This window comes from Centropristis striata, chromosome 22 (assembly GCF_030273125.1).
Source record: "Centropristis striata isolate RG_2023a ecotype Rhode Island chromosome 22, C.striata_1.0, whole genome shotgun sequence".
Lineage (NCBI taxonomy): Eukaryota > Metazoa > Chordata > Actinopteri > Perciformes > Serranidae > Centropristis > Centropristis striata.
Window position 1 is genome coordinate 13,926,570 of NC_081538.1, and position 20,975 is coordinate 13,947,544.

At 40.5% G+C, this 20,975-nt stretch overlaps 1 protein-coding gene and 14 non-coding genes across 15 annotated transcripts in view; all 15 read left to right on the plus strand.

The window, feature by feature from the left end:
• The window catches only part of efcab6 (EF-hand calcium binding domain 6), a 191,423-nt gene that overhangs the window by 1,086 nt on the left and 169,362 nt on the right, over window positions 1-20,975 (plus strand). The window contains exon 2 of the mRNA XM_059325470.1: window positions 5,318-5,508. Within this exon, the coding sequence (XP_059181453.1) occupies window positions 5,318-5,508 (191 nt within the window). The remainder of the gene's footprint in view (window positions 1-5,317; window positions 5,509-20,975) is intronic.
• On the plus strand, window positions 6,936-7,008 carry trnak-cuu (transfer RNA lysine (anticodon CUU)). Its single transcript has one exon. It is a non-coding gene; the product is annotated as a tRNA-Lys (tRNA).
• On the plus strand, window positions 8,786-8,858 carry trnak-cuu (transfer RNA lysine (anticodon CUU)). The gene has a single exon. It is a non-coding gene; the product is annotated as a tRNA-Lys (tRNA).
• trnak-cuu (transfer RNA lysine (anticodon CUU)) lies at window positions 9,787-9,859 on the plus strand. Its single transcript has one exon. It is a non-coding gene; the product is annotated as a tRNA-Lys (tRNA).
• Window positions 10,925-10,997, plus strand: trnak-cuu (transfer RNA lysine (anticodon CUU)). The gene has a single exon. It is a non-coding gene; the product is annotated as a tRNA-Lys (tRNA).
• On the plus strand, window positions 11,706-11,778 carry trnak-cuu (transfer RNA lysine (anticodon CUU)). The gene has a single exon. It is a non-coding gene; the product is annotated as a tRNA-Lys (tRNA).
• On the plus strand, window positions 12,487-12,559 carry trnak-cuu (transfer RNA lysine (anticodon CUU)). The gene has a single exon. It is a non-coding gene; the product is annotated as a tRNA-Lys (tRNA).
• trnak-cuu (transfer RNA lysine (anticodon CUU)) lies at window positions 13,269-13,341 on the plus strand. Its single transcript has one exon. It is a non-coding gene; the product is annotated as a tRNA-Lys (tRNA).
• On the plus strand, window positions 14,407-14,479 carry trnak-cuu (transfer RNA lysine (anticodon CUU)). Its single transcript has one exon. It is a non-coding gene; the product is annotated as a tRNA-Lys (tRNA).
• On the plus strand, window positions 15,189-15,261 carry trnak-cuu (transfer RNA lysine (anticodon CUU)). Its single transcript has one exon. It is a non-coding gene; the product is annotated as a tRNA-Lys (tRNA).
• On the plus strand, window positions 16,190-16,262 carry trnak-cuu (transfer RNA lysine (anticodon CUU)). Its single transcript has one exon. It is a non-coding gene; the product is annotated as a tRNA-Lys (tRNA).
• On the plus strand, window positions 17,328-17,400 carry trnak-cuu (transfer RNA lysine (anticodon CUU)). The gene has a single exon. It is a non-coding gene; the product is annotated as a tRNA-Lys (tRNA).
• trnak-cuu (transfer RNA lysine (anticodon CUU)) lies at window positions 18,466-18,538 on the plus strand. The gene has a single exon. It is a non-coding gene; the product is annotated as a tRNA-Lys (tRNA).
• trnak-cuu (transfer RNA lysine (anticodon CUU)) lies at window positions 19,247-19,319 on the plus strand. The gene has a single exon. It is a non-coding gene; the product is annotated as a tRNA-Lys (tRNA).
• trnak-cuu (transfer RNA lysine (anticodon CUU)) lies at window positions 20,248-20,320 on the plus strand. The gene has a single exon. It is a non-coding gene; the product is annotated as a tRNA-Lys (tRNA).

The following is a 20,975-nucleotide window of genomic DNA, read 5'->3' on the forward strand; positions in this document are numbered from 1 at the left end:
TACCCTTTTGGTGCTACTTTCTAATAACAAAGATTTAGCAGCAACTAGTGGATTTATTAATGGTTAACAATTCACTTACTAAAGCTTTATAGATCAGTTATAGGCCATAAATTAAAACAAACAATTTACCAGTGATGTGGTCTAAATCCATTATATAGCTTTTTTTTATTTTTTTTTTAGATAATAATAATTATTATATGGAGTTGAACATGTCTTCATCCCAGTGAATTTTTGCAAATTTTTCAAGAGAAGGCACATTATCTCACATAAATTACTTATATAAACTGTATGTTTCGTAAGTGCTCAAAATAATTATCTCCAGCTATCCAGCTATGTGGATAAAAACAACTGTACACTGCACTCTATGTACAGTCAGACAGGTAGACGCCAACTCCATCAGTGTTTTTCTCCGGGTTTTTGAAAATGGAAACACCCACTCAGCCTTCGCAAAAAGCAATAATGGAGGTTTACACAGTAAGGTTGAAAATCACATCACAGAATATACTGCTGTACACAAACAAACTAGGCTAACAAGGTGGGGGTAATGTCAGACAAGCTTGTGTTTTCTTCATTTTGTTAATGGAGTCTGGTGGCTTTCCAGAAAGCAGCAGACGGCAGACAGCTTCAGTTTCCTACCTTGAGGGCTGTATGACATTTACATTTACATTTACATTTAGTCATTTAGCAGACGCTTTTATCCAAAGCGACTTACAGGAAGAGTAAAAACAAACAATCAAGGTACACTGCAATAAGAGCTATTTGTGCATCAATAAGTGCTGGTGACAATTCTTTGAGGAGTATAATTATCGTGTGGTCTAGGAGAGAAGATGTTCTCTGAAGAGCTGGGTCTTCAGGAGTTTTTTAAAGGTAGAGAGGGACGCCCCTGCTCTGGTTGGAACTGGTAGTGTGTTCCACCAGCGGGGAACAAGAAGTGCAAAGAGTCTGGATTGCCTTGGACCAACAGGGGGCAGATCCAGGCGCCGTTCATTGGAAGAGCGCAACGGTCGTGAGGTAGCATATGTCTGAATCAGGGCGTTCAGGTAGGTAGGAGCAGTACCGGAGACAACTTTGTAGGCCAGCATTAGAGATTTGAATTTGATGCGGGCTGCAACAGGTAGCCAGTGGAGCTCAATGAGCAGCGGTGTGACATGTGACCTTTTTGTCTGGTTGTAGACCAGGCACGCAGGCCTGTCAGGAGGGCCTTACAGTAGTCAAGTTTTGAGATGACAACAGCTTGTGTCAAGAGTTGAGTGGCATGTTTAGTTAGGTAAGGTCTGATTTTTCTGATGTTGTAAAGTGCAAAGCGGCATGACCGGGTAACTGAGGCGACATGACTGGAAAAGGTGAGTTGATCATCAATCATCACCCCTAAGTTTCGCACCACCTTGGTGGGGGCAAGACACAGGGAGTCAATTTTGATGTTGATGTTGTGGTGTATTGTAGGTTTAGCAGGGAGGACCAGCAGTTCAGTTTTTGAGAGGTTCAGCTGGAGGTGATGTGCTTTCATCCAAGTGGCAATGTCAGAGAGGCAGTCAGAGACCAGAGCAGAGACCGATGGGTCATCAGGAGGAAATGACAGATAGAGCTGAGTGTCATCTGCATAGCAGTGATAGGAAAAGCCATGTGAGCGGATAACCTGACCCAGAGAGGTGGTCTAGATAGCGAATAGCAGGGGTCCCAGCACTGAGCCCTGGGGAACCCCTGTGGTGAGGCAAGACAAAGTAGACAACTGTACATGCCAGGATACAGTGAATGAGCATCCTTTGAGGTAGGAATCAAACCAGGACAGAGCCAAGCCAGAGATAGTTCTCGACTTCACCAGGGTTGAGAGAGGGTTTCTTGAGAAGAGGTGTTACCCGAGCTGCTTTGAATGCAGTGGGAAAAGTGCCAGAGGACAGTGAGGCGTTAATCACATGTGTGACAGCTGGCGTGATGGTTGGGCTAATGGACTGAAGAAGGTTTGTTGGTATAGGGTCCAACGAGCATGTAGTAGGACGGCTACATGTCAACAGTTTGGATACCTCACTCTCAGAGAGGGGTGTAAAGCCAGAAAATGAGGTGCTAGCAACTGATTCAGTGCCGCCCAGCTGAAATACAGAGAGACATGTAGTAGGACTTCTACATGTCACAGTATTAGGAGTCGGGTGGGGGTCAGAGAATTGGCTGCTAATTGCTGCAACTTTGCTTGTAAAGAAGGATGCAAATGTGTCTGCGGTGAGGCAGGTAGGAGGAGGAGGCGGAGGGTTGAATAGAGATTTGAAGGTGGAAAAGAGTTTCCGGGTGTCAGTGACACTGTTGACTTTGTCGTTGTAAAAAGCAGTCTTTGCATTGGTGATGCTGCCTGAGAATGAGGACAATAGTGTCTGAAAGTTTATGAGATCATTGGCAAGTTTGGATTTGAGCCATTTTCTTTCAGCAGCTCTGAGCTTGGTGCACTGTGATCGGAGGGTATCAGTCAACCATGGGTGGGATTGGTTGGGTCGAGCAGGCCTTGTAGATAAAGGACATAGCCTGTTCAGACATGAGTTCAGAGTAGAGCAGAGTGAGTCAGTGGCATCATTAGTCTTCAGAGAGGAGAATGTGCTGAGTGGAGGTAGGGCAGAGGCAACAATAGAGGAGAAGTGGGCTGGAGATAAGTTCCTGAGGTTACGGCGGAACGTAACCATTGGTGCAGGAGCAGAGGGTTGCTCTGGTAGAGTGACATTAAACTGGATAAAAAAGTGATCTGACAGGTGGAGAGGCGTTACCACCAGTGCATCTGTGGCACAGTTACGGATGAGAATTAAGTCAAGGTTCTTGCCAGCTTTGTGAGTAGGAGGACTTGAATGAATGAATGAATGAATGAATGAACCCTTTATTGTCATTGCACAGAGTAACAAGTACAAGTACAACGAAAGTACAACGACTTTGGACCAGCTGGAGGTCAAATGAATGAATTAACGTCATGAAGTTATTAGAGTCTGGACTGTCGAAGTGGATGTTCATGTCGCCCAGGACAAGCAACGGACAGTCATGATCAGGTATGGAAGAGAGCAGGGTATCTAGCTCATCTGTAAAGCCACCCAGCTGGCCTGGTGGACGGTAAATGACAACAACGTAGGCTTTAACAGGAGCAGTTACTATAATGGCATGGTATTCGAAAGTGTCATATCTGATGGAATGTAGCAGAGGGGTGAATTTCCATTTATTGGAGATGAGCAGGCCAGTCCCACCTCCTCGCCCAGAAGGACAGGGGGTGTGGGAGAGGGTGTAATTAGTGGAGAGAGCAGCAGGGGTGGCTGTGTTCTCAGGTTTGATCCAGGTCTCAGTGAGAGCAAGGAGCTGAAGAGAAAGGTGGTTTGTGTAAGCTGTAATAAAATCGCTTTTGTTTACTGCGGATTGGCAGTTCCACAGGCCCATGGAAAAAGAAGTGACAGTGTGCGAGGACTGTTTGAGAGGCCGAAGGTTAGATAGGTTTCTGCACCTTTTGGCCAGTTTTCTGCGTGGACCGGAGACAACAACAGGAATGGAGTGGCACATATTGTAAGACTGGGGAGGGAATAGGACTGGTTCCCTTTGCTCGGTAAACTTGCACAGGTAAACTTGCTTGTCTTAGCCTCGTCCGTCTTACCCAAGGACGGCTGACGCTGACGCTTTAGCAAACGCCCCTGTTATTATACTGTGATTGGAATTGAATGCGGCTGTTCTCACATTAAGGCTGATTGTGACAAGCGTAGACGGCCCTCTGCCAGAGCTGTGAATGGTTGGAATTTCCAATTGAAGTGCAAAATTGCTCACACCTGGGAGTTGTTATGACGGCAGGCTCAAATGGTGAAAATATTATAAATATAGCTTCCACTTGAAATGATATTGATAGTTTGAGGTGGCTAAAATATGCCTTGCTGTGGCCCCTGCCTACAGCAGTAAACATCACTCTCTATAAAGCCACCAGATTTGTGGTGGAAAACAGTAATGTTATCTAGCAGAACACAAGAGTTGTGTTGGCGGTTTTAAAAAAAATTTTTTTTTATGCACACTGTTCATTGCACCTTATTTGTTTCATAGCACCAACATTTTTATAATGTATATTCATATTTATTCTGCACTGGAATTCTATTCTACTCCTTCTTTAGACACTTTATATTTTATTGTATTTTTATATTTTATTGCTTGAAGTATGCCTAGGTTGTTCTTTTTACTTAACTGTGTTGTCATTGTCTCTGTGTGTAATGCTGCTGCTACACTGTAATTTCCCAGCTTGGGATAAATAAAGTCAGTCTATCTATCTATCTATCTATCTATCTATCTATCTATCTATCTATCTATCTATCTATCTATCTATCTATCTATCTATCTATCTATCTATCTATCTATCTATCTATCTATCTATCTATCTATCTATCTATCTATCTATCTATCTATCTATCTATCTATCTATCTATCCGAGCGATACCTCAGTTTGAGAGTTTGTTCGTGTAATTGTGTGACTTTCTGTCTTGGATCAGAAATAACGCGACAACACAGCCGTACATGCAATTAAAGTTATGGATAAAAAACCTAGGCACGATCATCACTGTGCAATTTTTAAAAAATACAGTATTTTAAATTGGGACAGTCTTCAAACATTTGCAGACTTAAAACTGACCTATAAAGTACTGCATAAATTGGCTCCAGATCCTCTGCAAGAGTTCATCAGCCAAAGAAACAGCCTTGAGTGTGTTACTTGAGGCTCTGTCAGAGGTGACTGTTATATTCCTCTGCGCAGGAGCACTTTCAGTAAGTCGGCCTGGTCAGTAAAGAGTGCAAGTGTGTGCAACTCAGTACCTGAGGAGGTTAAACTGCTTACAACATACAAGGCCTTTACAAAAACATTGAAATTGTGACTTATCAACTCCTACAGCTGCCAACTCTAAAAGATAAGCCTGTTGTGTTGTTTTGATGTTATGATAAAATGTTATGTTGTGATGTTGTATTTTTTCTTAATTGTATCGTAAGTTTTTTTTTCTTTTTTTTTTCTTTTCGTAATTCTCTGCTTTTTTACATCATGGCCAGGGGACTACAGATGAAAACTAGCCTTCTGGCTAACTCTGGCTTTTTTTAACCATGTATAATCATGTGTTTTATGAAATTGCACTGTCCCCTTTAAAATAAAATGATAATAATAATAATAATAATAATTATAATAATACATTGCTCAGCTTCAGTGCTGGTACTCTGCTTCTCCAAACAAGGAATGTATCGACCACCATTCGTAATAGACCCTTTTACCACACACATTTTTGACTTTGCAAAGCATGAAAAGCACATGTGTAAATAATCACATCTCTATCCTGACCGCTCAATCCAGGCCGGCGGCTCACCCTGGAGCAGGTGGAACCTCTGATCCAAGGCAGATTGGCAAGCATCAAATCAGCCTGCATGACAGTGGACCCTGATGGTAGAGGGCTGGTGAGCCGTGAGGAGTTCAGAAGAGTCCTGATGAGCCTGCTTTCTGTCAGCCATAACCAGCTTGACACTGTCCTCAATGAGGTGAGAGGGACATTAACTCTCCTCTGTCCTCATGAGTGTCACAGGTTACAGTTCGGTTTACATCTCCATTGCTGAGGTCCTAACTATCTTTTTCTACCTTATTTTACTTGATGAATTGGTCACAACTTCCAAATTCAGCTTCAGTTTTTGGTTCAAACACTGACCAGCATGATCAAAACACATTCCCAATGGCTGGATTTATCCCAAATAAAGCACTGAAAGTAAAAACCATAACTTAAAATTGAACAATACTAGATGTCCTTCTTGCCAACTGACTTGTAAGTATCATAGCATGGCTACTGTTTGTTGGCTGGTCTTTTAAAACTAATGTTTATATTTTCCAGAATTTAACTGACAGTTGGTCAAATTTGTGGTCTTAAAAAGAGTATAAGGTTTTTATCACACCATATTTAGACGCTAAATCTCAGAGTCGTGGGTTCGAGCCCCACATTGGGTGCAAAATTGATCCTGTGTTGCTTAAATTGAGTGATGTTAGGTGTTCTTAATGCCATATGCCAACTGACGTGTAAATATCATAGCATGGCTACTGTTTGTTGGCTGGTCTTTTAAAACTAATGTTTATATTTTCCAGAATTTAACTGACAGTTGGTCAAATTTGTGGTCTTAAAAAGAGTATAAGGTTTTTATCACACCATATTTAGACGCTAAATCTCAGAGTCGTGGATTCGAGCCCCACATTGGGCGCAAAATTTATCCTGTGTTGCTTAAATTGAGTGATGTTAGGTGTTCTTAATGCCATATGCCAACTGACGTGTAAATATCATAGCATGGCTGCTGTTTGTTGGCAAGTTTTGATGCGGAGCTCTGATAAATCATGCAATCTCAGCACGACCGAGCATTTGGTATGGTTTCAAGCATCCAAAATAACTGCTGTTGTTGGTCCAACCCATAAGTTGTGGGCTGCTTTTGTACATGGTTCGGAAGGTTGGCTCATTTGGAAGAGTAGGTTTGATTGTTTTTTTAACACTTATCTCAGATACAGTATATCTTGCCATGTTTCTATGTTGGCATGTTAAATGGCACAGCTAGTTCTGATCAAACCCCTAATGTTCTTGATTCTTTGTATTTAAATGTTAGCGAAAACAAAGTAGAGTGGTCCATTCATTGTACTAAAGCATGAGGGAAGGTTTTCTTCATGCTACGTCTAGAAAAAACAGTAGTTTTACATTGTATGGGTTGCCCGGTTGGTTCAGTTGGCAGGCCAATGTTGTAACAGTGCTGTTGTTTGTGGCTTTGTTACCTACATGGTCATCTCACAGATAGCATACTAATGTATATATTTTCCTGATTTTAATTGACAGTGGTGGAGTTGGTCAATTTGGGATTCGACCCATTGTCTTAAAAAGAGTTTCAGGTTTTTACCACACCACATTTCAAAAAAATTGTGTTTTTTTTCCATAAATGTAGCCCGGTTAGCTCAGTCGGTAGAGCATGAGACTCTTAATCTCAGGGTCGTGGGTTCGAGCCCCATATTGGGCGCAAACTTTATCCTGTGTCGGTTAAACTGAGCAATGTTTGTCGTTCGTGCCAAATGACGTGTAAGTATCATGGCTGCTGTTTGTTGCCAGGCTTTAAATGCGGAGCTGTGATAAATCATGCAATCTCAGCACGACCTAGCATTTGGTATGGTTTCAAGCATCCAAAATAACTGCTGTTGTTGGTCCAACCCATAAGTTGTAGGCTGCTTTTGTACATGGTTCGGAAGGTTGGCTCAGTTGGAAGAGTAGGTTTGATTGGTTTTTTAACACTTATCTCAGATACAGTATATCTTGCCATGTTTCTATGTTGGCATGTTAAATAGCACAGCTAGTTCTGATCAAACCCCTAATGTTCTTCATTTTTTGTATTTAAATGTTAGCGAAAACAAAGTAGAGTGGTCCATGCATTGTACTAAAGCATGAGGGAAGGTTTTCTTCATGCTACGTCTAGAAACATACAGTAGTTTTGCATTGTATGGGTCGCCCGGTTGGTTCAGTTGGGAGGCCAATGTTGTAACAGTGCTGTTGTTTGTGGCTTTGTTACCTACATGGTCATCTCACAGATAGCATACTAATGTATATATTTTCCTTATTTTAATTGACAGTGGTGGAGTTGGTCAATTTGGCATTCGACCCATCTTGTCTATCTTGCCATGTTTCTATGTTGGCATGTTAAATAGCACAGCTAGTTCTGATCAAACCCCTAATGTTCATCATTCTTTGTATTTAAATGTTAGCGAAAACAAAGTAGAGTGGTCCATTCATTGTACTAAAGCATGAGGGAAGGTTTTCTTCATGCTACGTCTAGAAAAAACAGTAGTTTTACATTGTATGGGTCGCCCGGTTGGTTCAGTTGGCAGGCCAATGTTGTAACAGTGCTGTTGTTTGTGGCTTTGTTACCTACATGGTCATCTCACAGATAGCATACTAATGTATATATTTTCCTTATTTTAATTGACTGTGCTGGAGTTGGTCAATTTGGCATTCGACCCATCTTGTCTATCTTGCCATGTTTCTATGTTGGCATGTTAAATAGCACAGCTAGTTCTGATCAAACCCCTAATGTTCATCATTCTTTGTATTTAAATGTTAGCGAAAACAAAGTAGAGTGGTCCATTCATTGTACTAAAGCATGAGGGAAGGTTTTCTTCATGCTACGTCTAGAAAAAACAGTAGTTTTACATTGTATGGGTCGCCCGGTTGGTTCAGTTGGCAGGCCAATGTTGTAACAGTGCTGTTGTTTGTGGCTTTGTTACCTACATGGTCATCTCACAGATAGCATACTAATGTATATATTTTCCTGATTTTAATTGACAGTGGTGGAGTTGGTCAATTTGGGATTCGACCCATCTTGTCTATCTTGCCATGTTTCTATGTTGGCATGTTAAATAGCACAGCTAGTTCTGATCAAACCCCTAATGTTCTTCATTTTTTGTATTTAAATGTTAGCGAAAACAAAGTAGAGTTGTCCATTCATTGTACTAAAACATGAGGGAAGGTTTTTTTCATGCTACGTCTAGAAAAAACAGTAGTTTTACATTGTATGGGTCGCCCGGTTGGTTCAGTTGGCAGGCCAATGTTGTAACAGTGCTGTTGTTTGTGGCTTTGTTACCTACATGGTAATCTCACAGATAGCATACTAATGTATATATTTTCCTTATTTTAATTGACAGTGGTGGAGTTGGTCAATTTGGGATTCGACCCATTGTCTTAAAAAGAGTTTCAGGTTTTTACCACACCACATTTGGAAAAAATTGTGTTTTTTTCCCATAAATGTAGCCCGGTTAGCTCAGTCGGTAGAGCATGAGACTCTTAATCTCAGGGTCGTGAGTTCGAGCCCCATATTGGGCGCAAACTTTATCCTGTGTCGGTTAAACTGAGCAATGTTTGTCCTTCGTGCCAACTGACGTGTAAGTATCATGGCTGCTGTTTGTTGGCAGGTTTTAAATGCGGAGTTGTGATAAATGATGCAATCTCAGCACGACCTAGCATTTGGTATGGTTTCAAGCATCCAAAATAACTGCTGTTGTTGGTCCAAACCGTAAGTTGTGGGCTGCTTTTGCACATGGTTCGGAAGGTTGGCTCATTTGGAAGAGTAGGTTTGATTGTTTTTTTAACACTTATCTCAGATACAGTATATCTTGCCATGTTTCTCTGTTGGCATGTTAAATAGCACAGCTAGTTCCAGCTAGTTCGCCCGGTTGGTTCAGTTGGCAGGCCAATGTTGTAACAGTGCTGTTGTTTGTGGCTTTGTTACCTATATGGTCATCTCACAGATAGCATACTAATGTATATATTTTCCTTATTTTAATTGACAGTGGTGGAGTTGGTCAATTTGGGATTCGACCCATCTTGTCTATCTTGCCATGTTTCTATGTTGGCATGTTAAATAGCACAGCTAGTTCTGATCAAACCACTAATGTTCTTCATTCTTTGTATTTAAATGTTAGCGAAAACAAAGTAGAGTGGTCCATTCATTGTACTAAAGCATGAGGGAAGGTTTTCTTCATGCTACGTCTAGAAAAAACAGTAGTTTTACATTGTATGGGTCGCCCGGTTGTTTCAGTTGGCAGGCCAATGTTGTAACAGTTCTGTTGTTTGTGGCTTTGTTACCTACATGGTCATCTCACAGATAGCATACTAATGTATATATTTTCCTGATTTTAATTGACAGTGGTGGAGTTGGTCAATTTGGGATTCGACACATTGTCTTAAAAAGAGTTTCAGGTTTTTACCACACCACATTTCGAAAAAATGTTGTTTTTTTTCCATAAATGTAGCCCGGTTAGCTCAGTCGGTAGAGCATGAGACTCTTAATCTCAGGGTCGTGGGTTCGAGCCCCACATTGGGCGCAAACTTTATCCTGTGTCAGTTAAACTGAGCAATGTTTGTTGTTCATGCCAACTGACGTGTAAGTATCATGGCTGCTGTTTATTGGCAGGTTTTAAATGCGGAGCTGTGATAAATCATGCAATCTCAGCACGACCTAGCATTTGATATGGTTTCATGCATCCAAAATAACTGCTGTTGTTGGTCCAACCCATAAGTTGTGGGCTGCTTTTGTACATGGTTCGGAAGGTTGGCTCAGTTGGAAGAGTAGGTTTGATTGTTTTTTTAACACTTATCTCAGATACAGTATATCTGGCCATGTTTCTATGTTGGCATGTTAAATAGCACAGCTAGTTCTGATCAAACCCCTAATGTTCTTCATTCTTTGTATTTAAATGTTAGCGAAAACAAAGTAGAGTGGTCCATTCATTGTACTAAAGCATGAGGGAAGGTTTTTCTTCATGCTACGTCTAGAAAAAACAGTAGTTTTACATTGTATGGGTCGCCCGGTTGGTTCAGTTGGCAGGCCAATGTTGTAACAGTGCTGTTGTTTGTGGCTTTGTTACCTACATGGTCATCTCACAGATAGCATACTAATGTATATATTTTCCTTATTTTAATTGACAGTGGTGGAGTTGGTCAATTTGGGATTCGACCCATCTTGTCTATCTTGCCATGTTTCTATGTTGGCATGTTAAATAGCACAGCTAGTTCTGATCAAACCCCTAATGTTCTTCATTTTTTGTATTTAAATGTTCGCGAAAACAAAGTAGAGTGGTCCATTCATTGTACTAAAGCATGAGGGAAGGTTTTCTTCATGCTACGTCTAGAAAAAACAGTAGTTTTACATTGTATGGGTCGCCCGGTTGGTTCAGTTGGCAGGCCAATGTTGTAACAGTGCTGTTGTTTGTGGCTTTCTTACCTACATGGTCATCTCACAGATAGCATACTAATGTATATATTTTCCTGATTTTAATTGACAGTGGTGGAGTTGGTCAATTTGGGATTCGACCCATTGTCTTAAAAAGAGCTTCAGGTTTTTACCACACCACATTTCGAAAAAATTGTTTTTTTTTTCAATAAATGTAGCCCGGTTAGCTCAGTCGGTAGAGCATGAGACTCTTAATCTCAGGGTCGTGGGTTCGAGCCCCACATTGGGCGCAAACTTTATCCTGTGTCAGTTAAACTGAGCAATGTTTGTTGTTCATGCCAACTGACGTGTAAGTATCATGGCTGCTGTTTACTGGCAGGTTTTAAATGCGGAGCTGTGATAAATCATGCAATCTCAGCATGACCTAGCATTTGGTATGGTTTCAAGCATCAAAAATAACTGCTGTTGTTCGTCCAACCCATAAGTTGTGGGCTGCTTTTGTACAGGGTTCGGAAGGTTGGCTCATTTGGAAGAGTAGGTTTGATTGTTTTTTTAACACTTATCTCAGATACAGTATATCTTGCCATGTTTGTATGTTGGCATGTTAAATAGCACAGCTAGTTCTGATCAAACCCCTAATGTTCTTCATTTTTTGTATTTAAATGTTAGCGAAAACAAAGTAGAGTGGTCCATTCATTGTACTAAAGCATGAGGGAAGGTTTTCTTCATGCTACGTCTAGAAAAAACAGTAGTTTTACATTGTATGGGTCGCCCGGTTGGTTTAGTTGGCAGGCCAATGTTGTAACAGTGCTGTTGTTTGTGGCTTTCTTACCTACATGGTCATCTCACAGATAGCATACTAATGTATATATTTTCCTGATTTTAATTGACAGTGGTGGAGTTGGTCAATTTGGGATTCGACCCATTGTCTTAAAAAGAGTTTCAGGTTTTTACCACACCACATTTCGAAAAAATTGTTTTTTTTTTCAATAAATGTAGCCCGGTTAGCTCAGTCGGTAGAGCATGAGACTCTTAATCTCAGGGTCGTGGGTTCGAGCCCCACATTGGGCGCAAACTTTATCCTGTGTCAGTTAAACTGAGCAATGTTTGTTGTTCATGCCAACTGACGTGTAAGTATCATGGCTGCTGTTTACTGGCAGGTTTTAAATGCGGAGCTGTGATAAATCATGCAATCTCAGCATGACCTAGCATTTGGTATGGTTTCAAGCATCAAAAATAACTGCTGTTGTTCGTCCAACCCATAAGTTGTGGGCTGCTTTTGTACAGGGTTCGGAAGGTTGGCTCATTTGGAAGAGTAGGTTTGATTGTTTTTTTAACACTTATCTCAGATACAGTATATCTTGCCATGTTTGTATGTTGGCATGTTAAATAGCACAGCTAGTTCTGATCAAACCCCTAATGTTCTTCATTTTTTGTATTTAAATGTTAGCGAAAACAAAGTAGAGTGGTCCATTCATTGTACTAAAGCATGAGGGAAGGTTTTCTTCATGCTACGTCTAGAAAAAACAGTAGTTTTACATTGTATGGGTCGCCCGGTTGGTTCAGTTGGCAGGCCAATGTTGTAACAGTGCTGTTGTTTGTGGCTTTCTTACCTACATGTTCATCTCACAGATAGCATACTAATGTATATATTTTCCTGATTTTAATTGACAGTGGTGGAGTTGGTCAATTTGGGATTCGACCCATTGTCTTAAAAAGAGTTTCAGGTTTTTACCACACCACATTTCGAAAAAATGTTGTTTTTTTTCCATAAATGTAGCCCGGTTAGCTCAGTCGGTAGAGCATGAGACTCTTAATCTCAGGGTCGTGGGTTCGAGCCCCACATTGGGCGCAAACTTTATCCTGTGTCAGTTAAACTGAGCAATGTTTGTTGTTCATGCCAACTGACGTGTAAGTATCATGGCTGCTGTTTATTGGCAGGTTTTAAATGCGGAGCTGTGATAAATCATGCAATCTCAGCACGACCTAGCATTTGATATGGTTTCATGCATCCAAAATAACTGCTGTTGTTGGTCCAACCCATAAGTTGTGGGCTGCTTTTGTACATGGTTCGGAAGGTTGGCTCAGTTGGAAGAGTAGGTTTGATTGTTTTTTTAACACTTATCTCAGATACAGTATATCTGGCCATGTTTCTATGTTGGCATGTTAAATAGCACAGCTAGTTCTGATCAAACCCCTAATGTTCTTCATTCTTTGTATTTAAATGTTAGCGAAAACAAAGTAGAGTGGTCCATTCATTGTACTAAAGCATGAGGGAAGGTTTTTCTTCATGCTACGTCTAGAAAAAACAGTAGTTTTACATTGTATGGGTCGCCCGGTTGGTTCAGTTGGCAGGCCAATGTTGTAACAGTGCTGTTGTTTGTGGCTTTGTTACCTACATGGTCATCTCACAGATAGCATACTAATGTATATATTTTCCTGATTTTAATTGACAGTGGTGGAGTTGGTCAATTTGGGATTCGACCCATTGTCTTAAAAAGAGTTTCAGGTTTTTACCACACCACATTTTGAAAAAATTGTTTTTTTTTTCAATAAATGTAGCCCGGTTAGCTCAGTCGGTAGAGCATGAGACTCTTAATCTCAGGGTCGTGGGTTCGAGCCCCATATTGGGCGCAAACTTTATCCTGTGTCTGTTAAACTGAGCAATGTTTGTCGTTCGTGCCAACTGACGTGTATGTATCATGGCTGCTGTTTATTGGCAGGTTTTAAATGCGGAGCTGTGATAAATCATGCAATCTCAGCACGACCTAGCATTTGATATGGTTTCATGCATCCAAAATAACTGCTGATGTTGGTCCAACCCATAAATTGTGGGCTGCTTTTGTACATGGTTCGGAAGGTTGGCTCAGTTGGAAGAGTAGGTTTGATTGTTTTTTTAACACTTATCTCAGATACAGTATATCTGGCCATGTTTCTATGTTGGCATGTTAAATAGCACAGCTAGTTCTGATCAAACCCCTAATGTTCTTCATTCTTTGTATTTAAATGTTAGCGAAAACAAAGTAGAGTGGTCCATTCATTGTACTAAAGCATGAGGGAAGGTTTTTCTTCATGCTACGTCTAGAAAAAACAGTAGTTTTACATTGTATGGGTCGCTCGGTTGGTTCAGTTGGCAGGCCAATGTTGTAACAGTGCTGTTGTTTGTGGCTTTGTTACCTACATGGTCATCTCACAGATAGCATACTAATGTATATATTTTCCTTATTTTAATTGACAGTGGTGGAGTTGGTCAATTTGGGATTCGACCCATCTTGTCTATCTTGCCATGTTTCTATGTTGGCATGTTAAATAGCACAGCTAGTTCTGATCAAACCCCTAATGTTCTTCATTCTTTGTATTTAAATGGTAGCGAAAACAAAGTAGAGTGGTCCATTCATTGTACTAAAGCATGAGGGAAGGTTTTCTTCATGCTACGTCTAGAAAAAACAGTAGTTTTACATTGTATGGGTCGCCCGGTTGGTTCAGTTGGCAGGCCAATGTTGTCACAGTTCTGTTGTTTGTGGCTTTGTTACCTACATGGTCATCTCACAGATAGCATACTAATGTATATATTTTCCTGATTTTAATTGACAGTGGTGGAGTTGGTCAATTTGGGATTCGACACATTGTCTTAAAAAGAGTTTCAGGTTTTTACCACACCACATTTCGAAAAAATGTTGTTTTTTTTCCATAAATGTAGCCCGGTTAGCTCAGTCGGTAGAGCATGAGACTCTTAATCTCAGGGTCGTGGGTTCGAGCCCCACATTGGGCGCAAACTTTATCCTGTGTCAGTTAAACTGAGCAATGTTTGTTGTTCATGCCAACTGACGTGTAAGTATCATGGCTGCTGTTTATTGGCAGGTTTTAAATGCGGAGCTGTGATAAATCATGCAATCTCAGCACGACCTAGCATTTGATATGGTTTCATGCATCCAAAATAACTGCTGTTGTTGGTCCAACCCATAAGTTGTGGGCTGCTTTTGTACATGGTTCGGAAGGTTGGCTCAGTTGGAAGAGTAGGTTTGATTGTTTTTTTAACACTTATCTCAGATACAGTATATCTGGCCATGTTTCTATGTTGGCATGTTAAATAGCACAGCTAGTTCTGATCAAACCCCTAATGTTCTTCATTCTTTGTATTTAAATGTTAGCGAAAACAAAGTAGAGTGGTCCATTCATTGTACTAAAGCATGAGGGAAGGTTTTTCTTCATGCTACGTCTAGAAAAAACAGTAGTTTTACATTGTATGGGTCGCCCGGTTGGTTCAGTTGGCAGGCCAATGTTGTAACAGTGCTGTTGTTTGTGGCTTTGTTACCTACATGGTCATCTCACAGATAGCATACTAATGTATATATTTTCCTGATTTTAATTGACAGTGGTGGAGTTGGTCAATTTGGGATTCGACCCATTGTCTTAAAAAGAGTTTCAGGTTTTTACCACACCACATTTTGAAAAAATTGTTTTTTTTTTCAATAAATGTAGCCCGGTTAGCTCAGTCGGTAGAGCATGAGACTCTTAATCTCAGGGTCGTGGGTTCGAGCCCCATATTGGGCGCAAACTTTATCCTGTGTCTGTTAAACTGAGCAATGTTTGTCGTTCGTGCCAACTGACGTGTATGTATCATGGCTGCTGTTTATTGGCAGGTTTTAAATGCGGAGCTGTGATAAATCATGCAATCTCAGCACGACCTAGCATTTGATATGGTTTCAAGCATCAAAAATAACTGCTGTTGTTCGTCCAACCCATAAGTTGTGGGCTGCTTTTGTACAGGGTTCGGAAGGTTGGCTCATTTGGAAGAGTAGGTTTGATTGTTTTTTTAACACTTATCTCAGATACAGTATATCTTGCCATGTTTCTCTGTTGGCATGTTAAATAGCACAGCTAGTTCCAGCTAGTTCGCCCGGTTGGTTCAGTTGGCAGGCCAATGTTGTAACAGTGCTGTTGTTTGTGGCTTTGTTACCTATATGGTCATCTCACAGATAGCATACTAATGTATATATTTTCCTTATTTTAATTGACAGTGGTGGAGTTGGTCAAATTGGGATTCGACCCATCTTGTCTATCTTGCCATGTTTCTATGTTGGCATGTTAAATAGCACAGCTAGTTCTGATCAAACCACTAATGTTCTTCATTCTTTGTATTTAAATGTTAGCGAAAACAAAGTAGAGTGGTCCATTCATTGTACTAAAGCATGAGGGAAGGTTTTCTTCATGCTACGTCTAGAAAAAACAGTAGTTTTACATTGTATGGGTCGCCCGGTTGTTTCAGTTGGCAGGCCAATGTTGTAACAGTTCTGTTGTTTGTGGCTTTGTTACCTACATGGTCATCTCACAGATAGCATACTAATGTATATATTTTCCTGATTTTAATTGACAGTGGTGGAGTTGGTCAATTTGGGATTCGACACATTGTCTTAAAAAGAGTTTCAGGTTTTTACCACACCACATTTCGAAAGAAAGTTGTTTTTTTTCCATAAATGTAGCCCGGTTAGCTCAGTCGGTAGAGCATGAGACTCTTAATCTCAGGGTCGTGGGTTCGAGCCCCACATTGGGCGCAAACTTTATCCTGTGTCAGTTAAACTGAGCAATGTTTGTTGTTCATGCCAACTGACGTGTAAGTATCATGGCTGCTGTTTATTGGCAGGTTTTAAATGCGGAGCTGTGATAAATCATGCAATCTCAGCACGACCTAGCATTTGATATGGTTTCATGCATCCAAAATAACTGCTGTTGTTGGTCCAACCCATAAGTTGTGGGCTGCTTTTGTACATGGTTCGGAAGGTTGGCTCAGTTGGAAGAGTAGGTTTGATTGTTTTTTTAACACTTATCTCAGATACAGTATATCTGGCCATGTTTCTATGTTGGCATGTTAAATAGCACAGCTAGTTCTGATCAAACCCCTAATGTTCTTCATTCTTTGTATTTAAATGTTAGCGAAAACAAAGTAGAGTGGTCCATTCATTGTACTAAAGCATGAGGGAAGGTTTTTCTTCATGCTACGTCTAGAAAAAACAGTAGTTTTACATTGTATGGGTCGCTCGGTTGGTTCAGTTGGCAGGCCAATGTTGTAACAGTGCTGTTGTTTGTGGCTTTGTTACCTACATGGTCATCTCACAGATAGCATACTAATGTATATATTTTCCTTATTTTAATTGACAGTGGTGGAGTTGGTCAATTTGGGATTCGACCCATCTTGTCTATCTTGCCATGTTTCTATGTTGGCATGTTAAATAGCACAGCTAGTTCTGATCAAACCCCTAATGTTCTTCATTCTTTGTATTTAAATGGTAGCGAAAACAAAGTAGAGTGGTCCATTCATTGTACTAAAGCATGAGGGAAGGTTTTCTTCATGCTACGTCTAGAAAAAACAGTAGTTTTACATTGTATGGGTCGCCCGGTTGGTTCAGTTGGCAGGCCAATGTTGTAACAGTTCTGTTGTTTGTGGCTTTGTTACCTACATGGTCATCTCACAGATAGCATACTAATGTATATATTTTCCTGATTTTAATTGACAGTGGTGGAGTTGGTCAATTTGGGATTCGACACATTGTCTTAAAAAGAGTTTCAGGTTTTTACCACACCACATTTCGAAAAAATGTTGTTTTTTTTCCATAAATGTAGCCCGGTTAGCTCAGTCGGTAGAGCATGAGACTCTTAATCTCAGGGTCGTGGGTTCGAGCCCCACATTGGGCGCAAACTTTATCCTGTGTCAGTTAAACTGAGCAATGTTTGTTGTTCATGCCAACTGACGTGTAAGTATCATGGCTGCTGTTTATTGGCAGGTTTTAAATGCGGAGCTGTGATAAATCATGCAATCTCAGCACGACCTAGCATTTGATATGGTTTCATGCATCCAAAATAACTGCTGTTGTTGGTCCAACCCATAAGTTGTGGGCTGCTTTTGTACATGGTTCGGAAGGTTGGCTCAGTTGGAAGAGTAGGTTTGATTGTTTTTTTAACACTTATCTCAGATACAGTATATCTGGCCATGTTTCTATGTTGGCATGTTAAATAGCACAGCTAGTTCTGATCAAACCCCTAATGTTCTTCATTCTTTGTATTTAAATGTTAGCGAAAACAAAGTAGAGTGGTCCATTCATTGTACTAAAGCATGAGGGAAGGTTTTTCTTCATGCTACGTCTAGAAAAAACAGTAGTTTTACATTGTATGGGTCGCCCGGTTGGTTCAGTTGGCAGGCCAATGTTGTAACAGTGCTGTTGTTTGTGGCTTTGTTACCTACATGGTCATCTCACAGATAGCATACTAATGTATATATTTTCCTTATTTTAATTGACAGTGGTGGAGTTGGTCAATTTGGGATTCGACCCATCTTGTCTATCTTGCCATGTTTCTATGTTGGCATGTTAAATAGCACAGCTAGTTCTGATCAAACCCCTAATGTTCTTCATTCTTTGTATTTAAATGTTAGCGAAAACAAAGTAGAGTGGTCCATTCATTGTACTAAAGCATGAGGGAAGGTTTTCTTCATGCTACGTCTAGAAAAAACAGTAGTTTTACATTGTATGGGTCGCCCGGTTGGTTCAGTTGGCAGGCCAATGTTGTAACAGTGCTGTTGTTTGTGGCTTTGTTACCTACATGGTAATCTCACAGATAGCATACTAATGTATATATTTTCCTTATTTTAATTGACAGTGGTGGAGTTGGTCAATTTGGGATTCGACCCATTGTCTTAAAAAGAGTTTCAGGTTTTTACCACACCACATTTGGAAAAAATTGTGTTTTTTTCCCATAAATGTAGCCCGGTTAGCTCAGTCGGTAGAGCATGAGACTCTTAATCTCAGGGTCGTGAGTTCGAGCCCCACATTGGGCGCAAACTTTATCCTGTGTCGGTTAAACTGAGCAATGTTTGCCGTTCGTGCCAACTGACGTGTAAGTATCATGGCTGCTGTTTGTTGGCAGGTTTTAAATGCGGAGTTGTGATAAATCATGCAATCTCAGCATGACCTAGCATTTGGTATGGTTTCAAGCATCAAAAATAACTGCTGTTGTTCGTCCAACCCATAAGTTGTGGGCTGCTTTTGTACAGGGTTCGGAAGGTTGGCTCATTTGGAAGAGTAGGTTTGATTGTTTTTTTAACACTTATCTCAGATACAGTATATCTTGCCATGTTTGTATGTTGGCATGTTAAATAGCACAGCTAGTTCTGATCAAACCCCTAATGTTCTTCATTTTTTGTATTTAAATGTTAGCGAAAACAAAGTAGAGTGGTCCATTCATTGTACTAAAGCATGAGGGAAGGTTTTCTTCATGCTACGTCTAGAAAAAACAGTAGTTTTACATTGTATGGGTCGCCCGGTTGTTTCAGTTGGCAGGCCAATGTTGTAACAGTGCTGTTGTTTGTGGCTTTCTTACCTACATGGTCATCTCACAGATAGCATACTAATGTATATATTTTCCTGATTTTAATTGACAGTGGTGGAGTTGGTCAATTTGGGATTCGACCCATTGTCTTAAAAAGAGTTTCAGGTTTTTACCACACCACATTTCGAAAAAATTGTTTTTTTTTTCAATAAATGTAGCCCGGTTAGCTCAGTCGGTAGAGCATGAGACTCTTAATCTCAGGGTCGTGGGTTCGAGCCCCATATTGGGCGCAAACTTTATCCTGTGTCTGTTAAACTGAGCAATGTTTGTCGTTCGTGCCAACTGACGTGTAAGTATCATGGCTGCTGTTTGTTGGCAGGTTTTAAATGCGGAGTTGTGATAAATGATGCAATCTCAGCACGACCTAGCATTTGGTATGGTTTCAAGCATCCAAAATAACTGCTGTTGTTGGTCCAACCCGTAAGTTGTGGGCTGCTTTTGCACATGGTTCGGAAGGTTGGCTCATTTGGAAGAGTAGGTTTGATTGTTTTTTTAACACTTATCTCAGATACAGTATATCTTGCCATGTTTCTCTGTTGGCATGTTAAATAGCACAGCTAGTTCCAGCTAGTTCGCCCGGTTGGTTCAGTTGGCAGGCCAATGTTGTAACAGTGCTGTTGTTTGTGGCTTTGTTACCTATATGGTCATCTCACAGATAGCATACTAATGTATATATTTTCCTTATTTTAATTGACAGTGGTGGAGTTGGTCAATTTGGGATTCGACCCATCTTGTCTATCTTGCCATGTTTCTATGTTGGCATGTTAAATAGCACAGCTAGTTCTGATCAAACCACTAATGTTCTTCATTCTTTGTATTTAAATGTTAGCGAAAACAAAGTAGAGTGGTCCATTCATTGTACTAAAGCATGAGGGAAGGTTTTCTTCATGCTACGTCTAGAAAAAACAGTAGTTTTACATTGTATGGGTCGCCCGGTTGTTTCAGTTGGCAGGCCAATGTTGTAACAGTTCTGTTGTTTGTGGCTTTGTTACCTACATGGTCATCTCACAGATAGCATACTAATGTATATATTTTCCTGATTTTAATTGACAGTGGTGGAGTTGGTCAATTTGGGATTCGACACATTGTCTTAAAAAGAGTTTCAGGTTTTTACCACACCACATTTCGAAAAAATGTTGTTTTTTTTCCATAAATGTAGCCCGGTTAGCTCAGTCGGTAGAGCATGAGACTCTTAATCTCAGGGTCGTGGGTTCGAGCCCCACATTGGGCGCAAACTTTATCCTGTGTCAGTTAAACTGAGCAATGTTTGTTGTTCATGCCAACTGACGTGTAAGTATCATGGCTGCTGTTTATTGGCAGGTTTTAAATGCGGAGCTGTGATAAATCATGCAATCTCAGCACGACCTAGCATTTGATATGGTTTCATGCATCCAAAATAACTGCTGTTGTTGGTCCAACCCATAAGTTGTGGGCTGCTTTTGTACATGGTTCGGAAGGTTGGCTCATTTGGAAGAGTAGGTTTGATTGTTTTTTTAACACTTATACAGTATATCTTGCCATGTTTCTCTGTTGGCATGTTAAATAGCACAGCTAGTTCTGATCAAACCCCTAATTTTCTTCATTTTTTGTATTTAAATGTTAGCGAAAACAAAGTAGAGTGGTCCATTCATTGTACTAAAGCATGAGGGAAGGTTTTCTTCATGCTACGTCTAGAAAAAACAGTAGTTTTACATTGTATGGGTCGCCCGGTTGGTTCAGTTGGCAGGCCAATGTTGTAACAGTGCTGTTGTTTGTGGCTTTGTTACCTACATGGTCATCTCACAGATAGCATACTAATGTATATATTTTCCTGATTTTAATTGACAGTAGTGGAGTTGGTCAATTTGGGATTCGACCCATCTTGTCTATCTTGCCATGTTTCTATG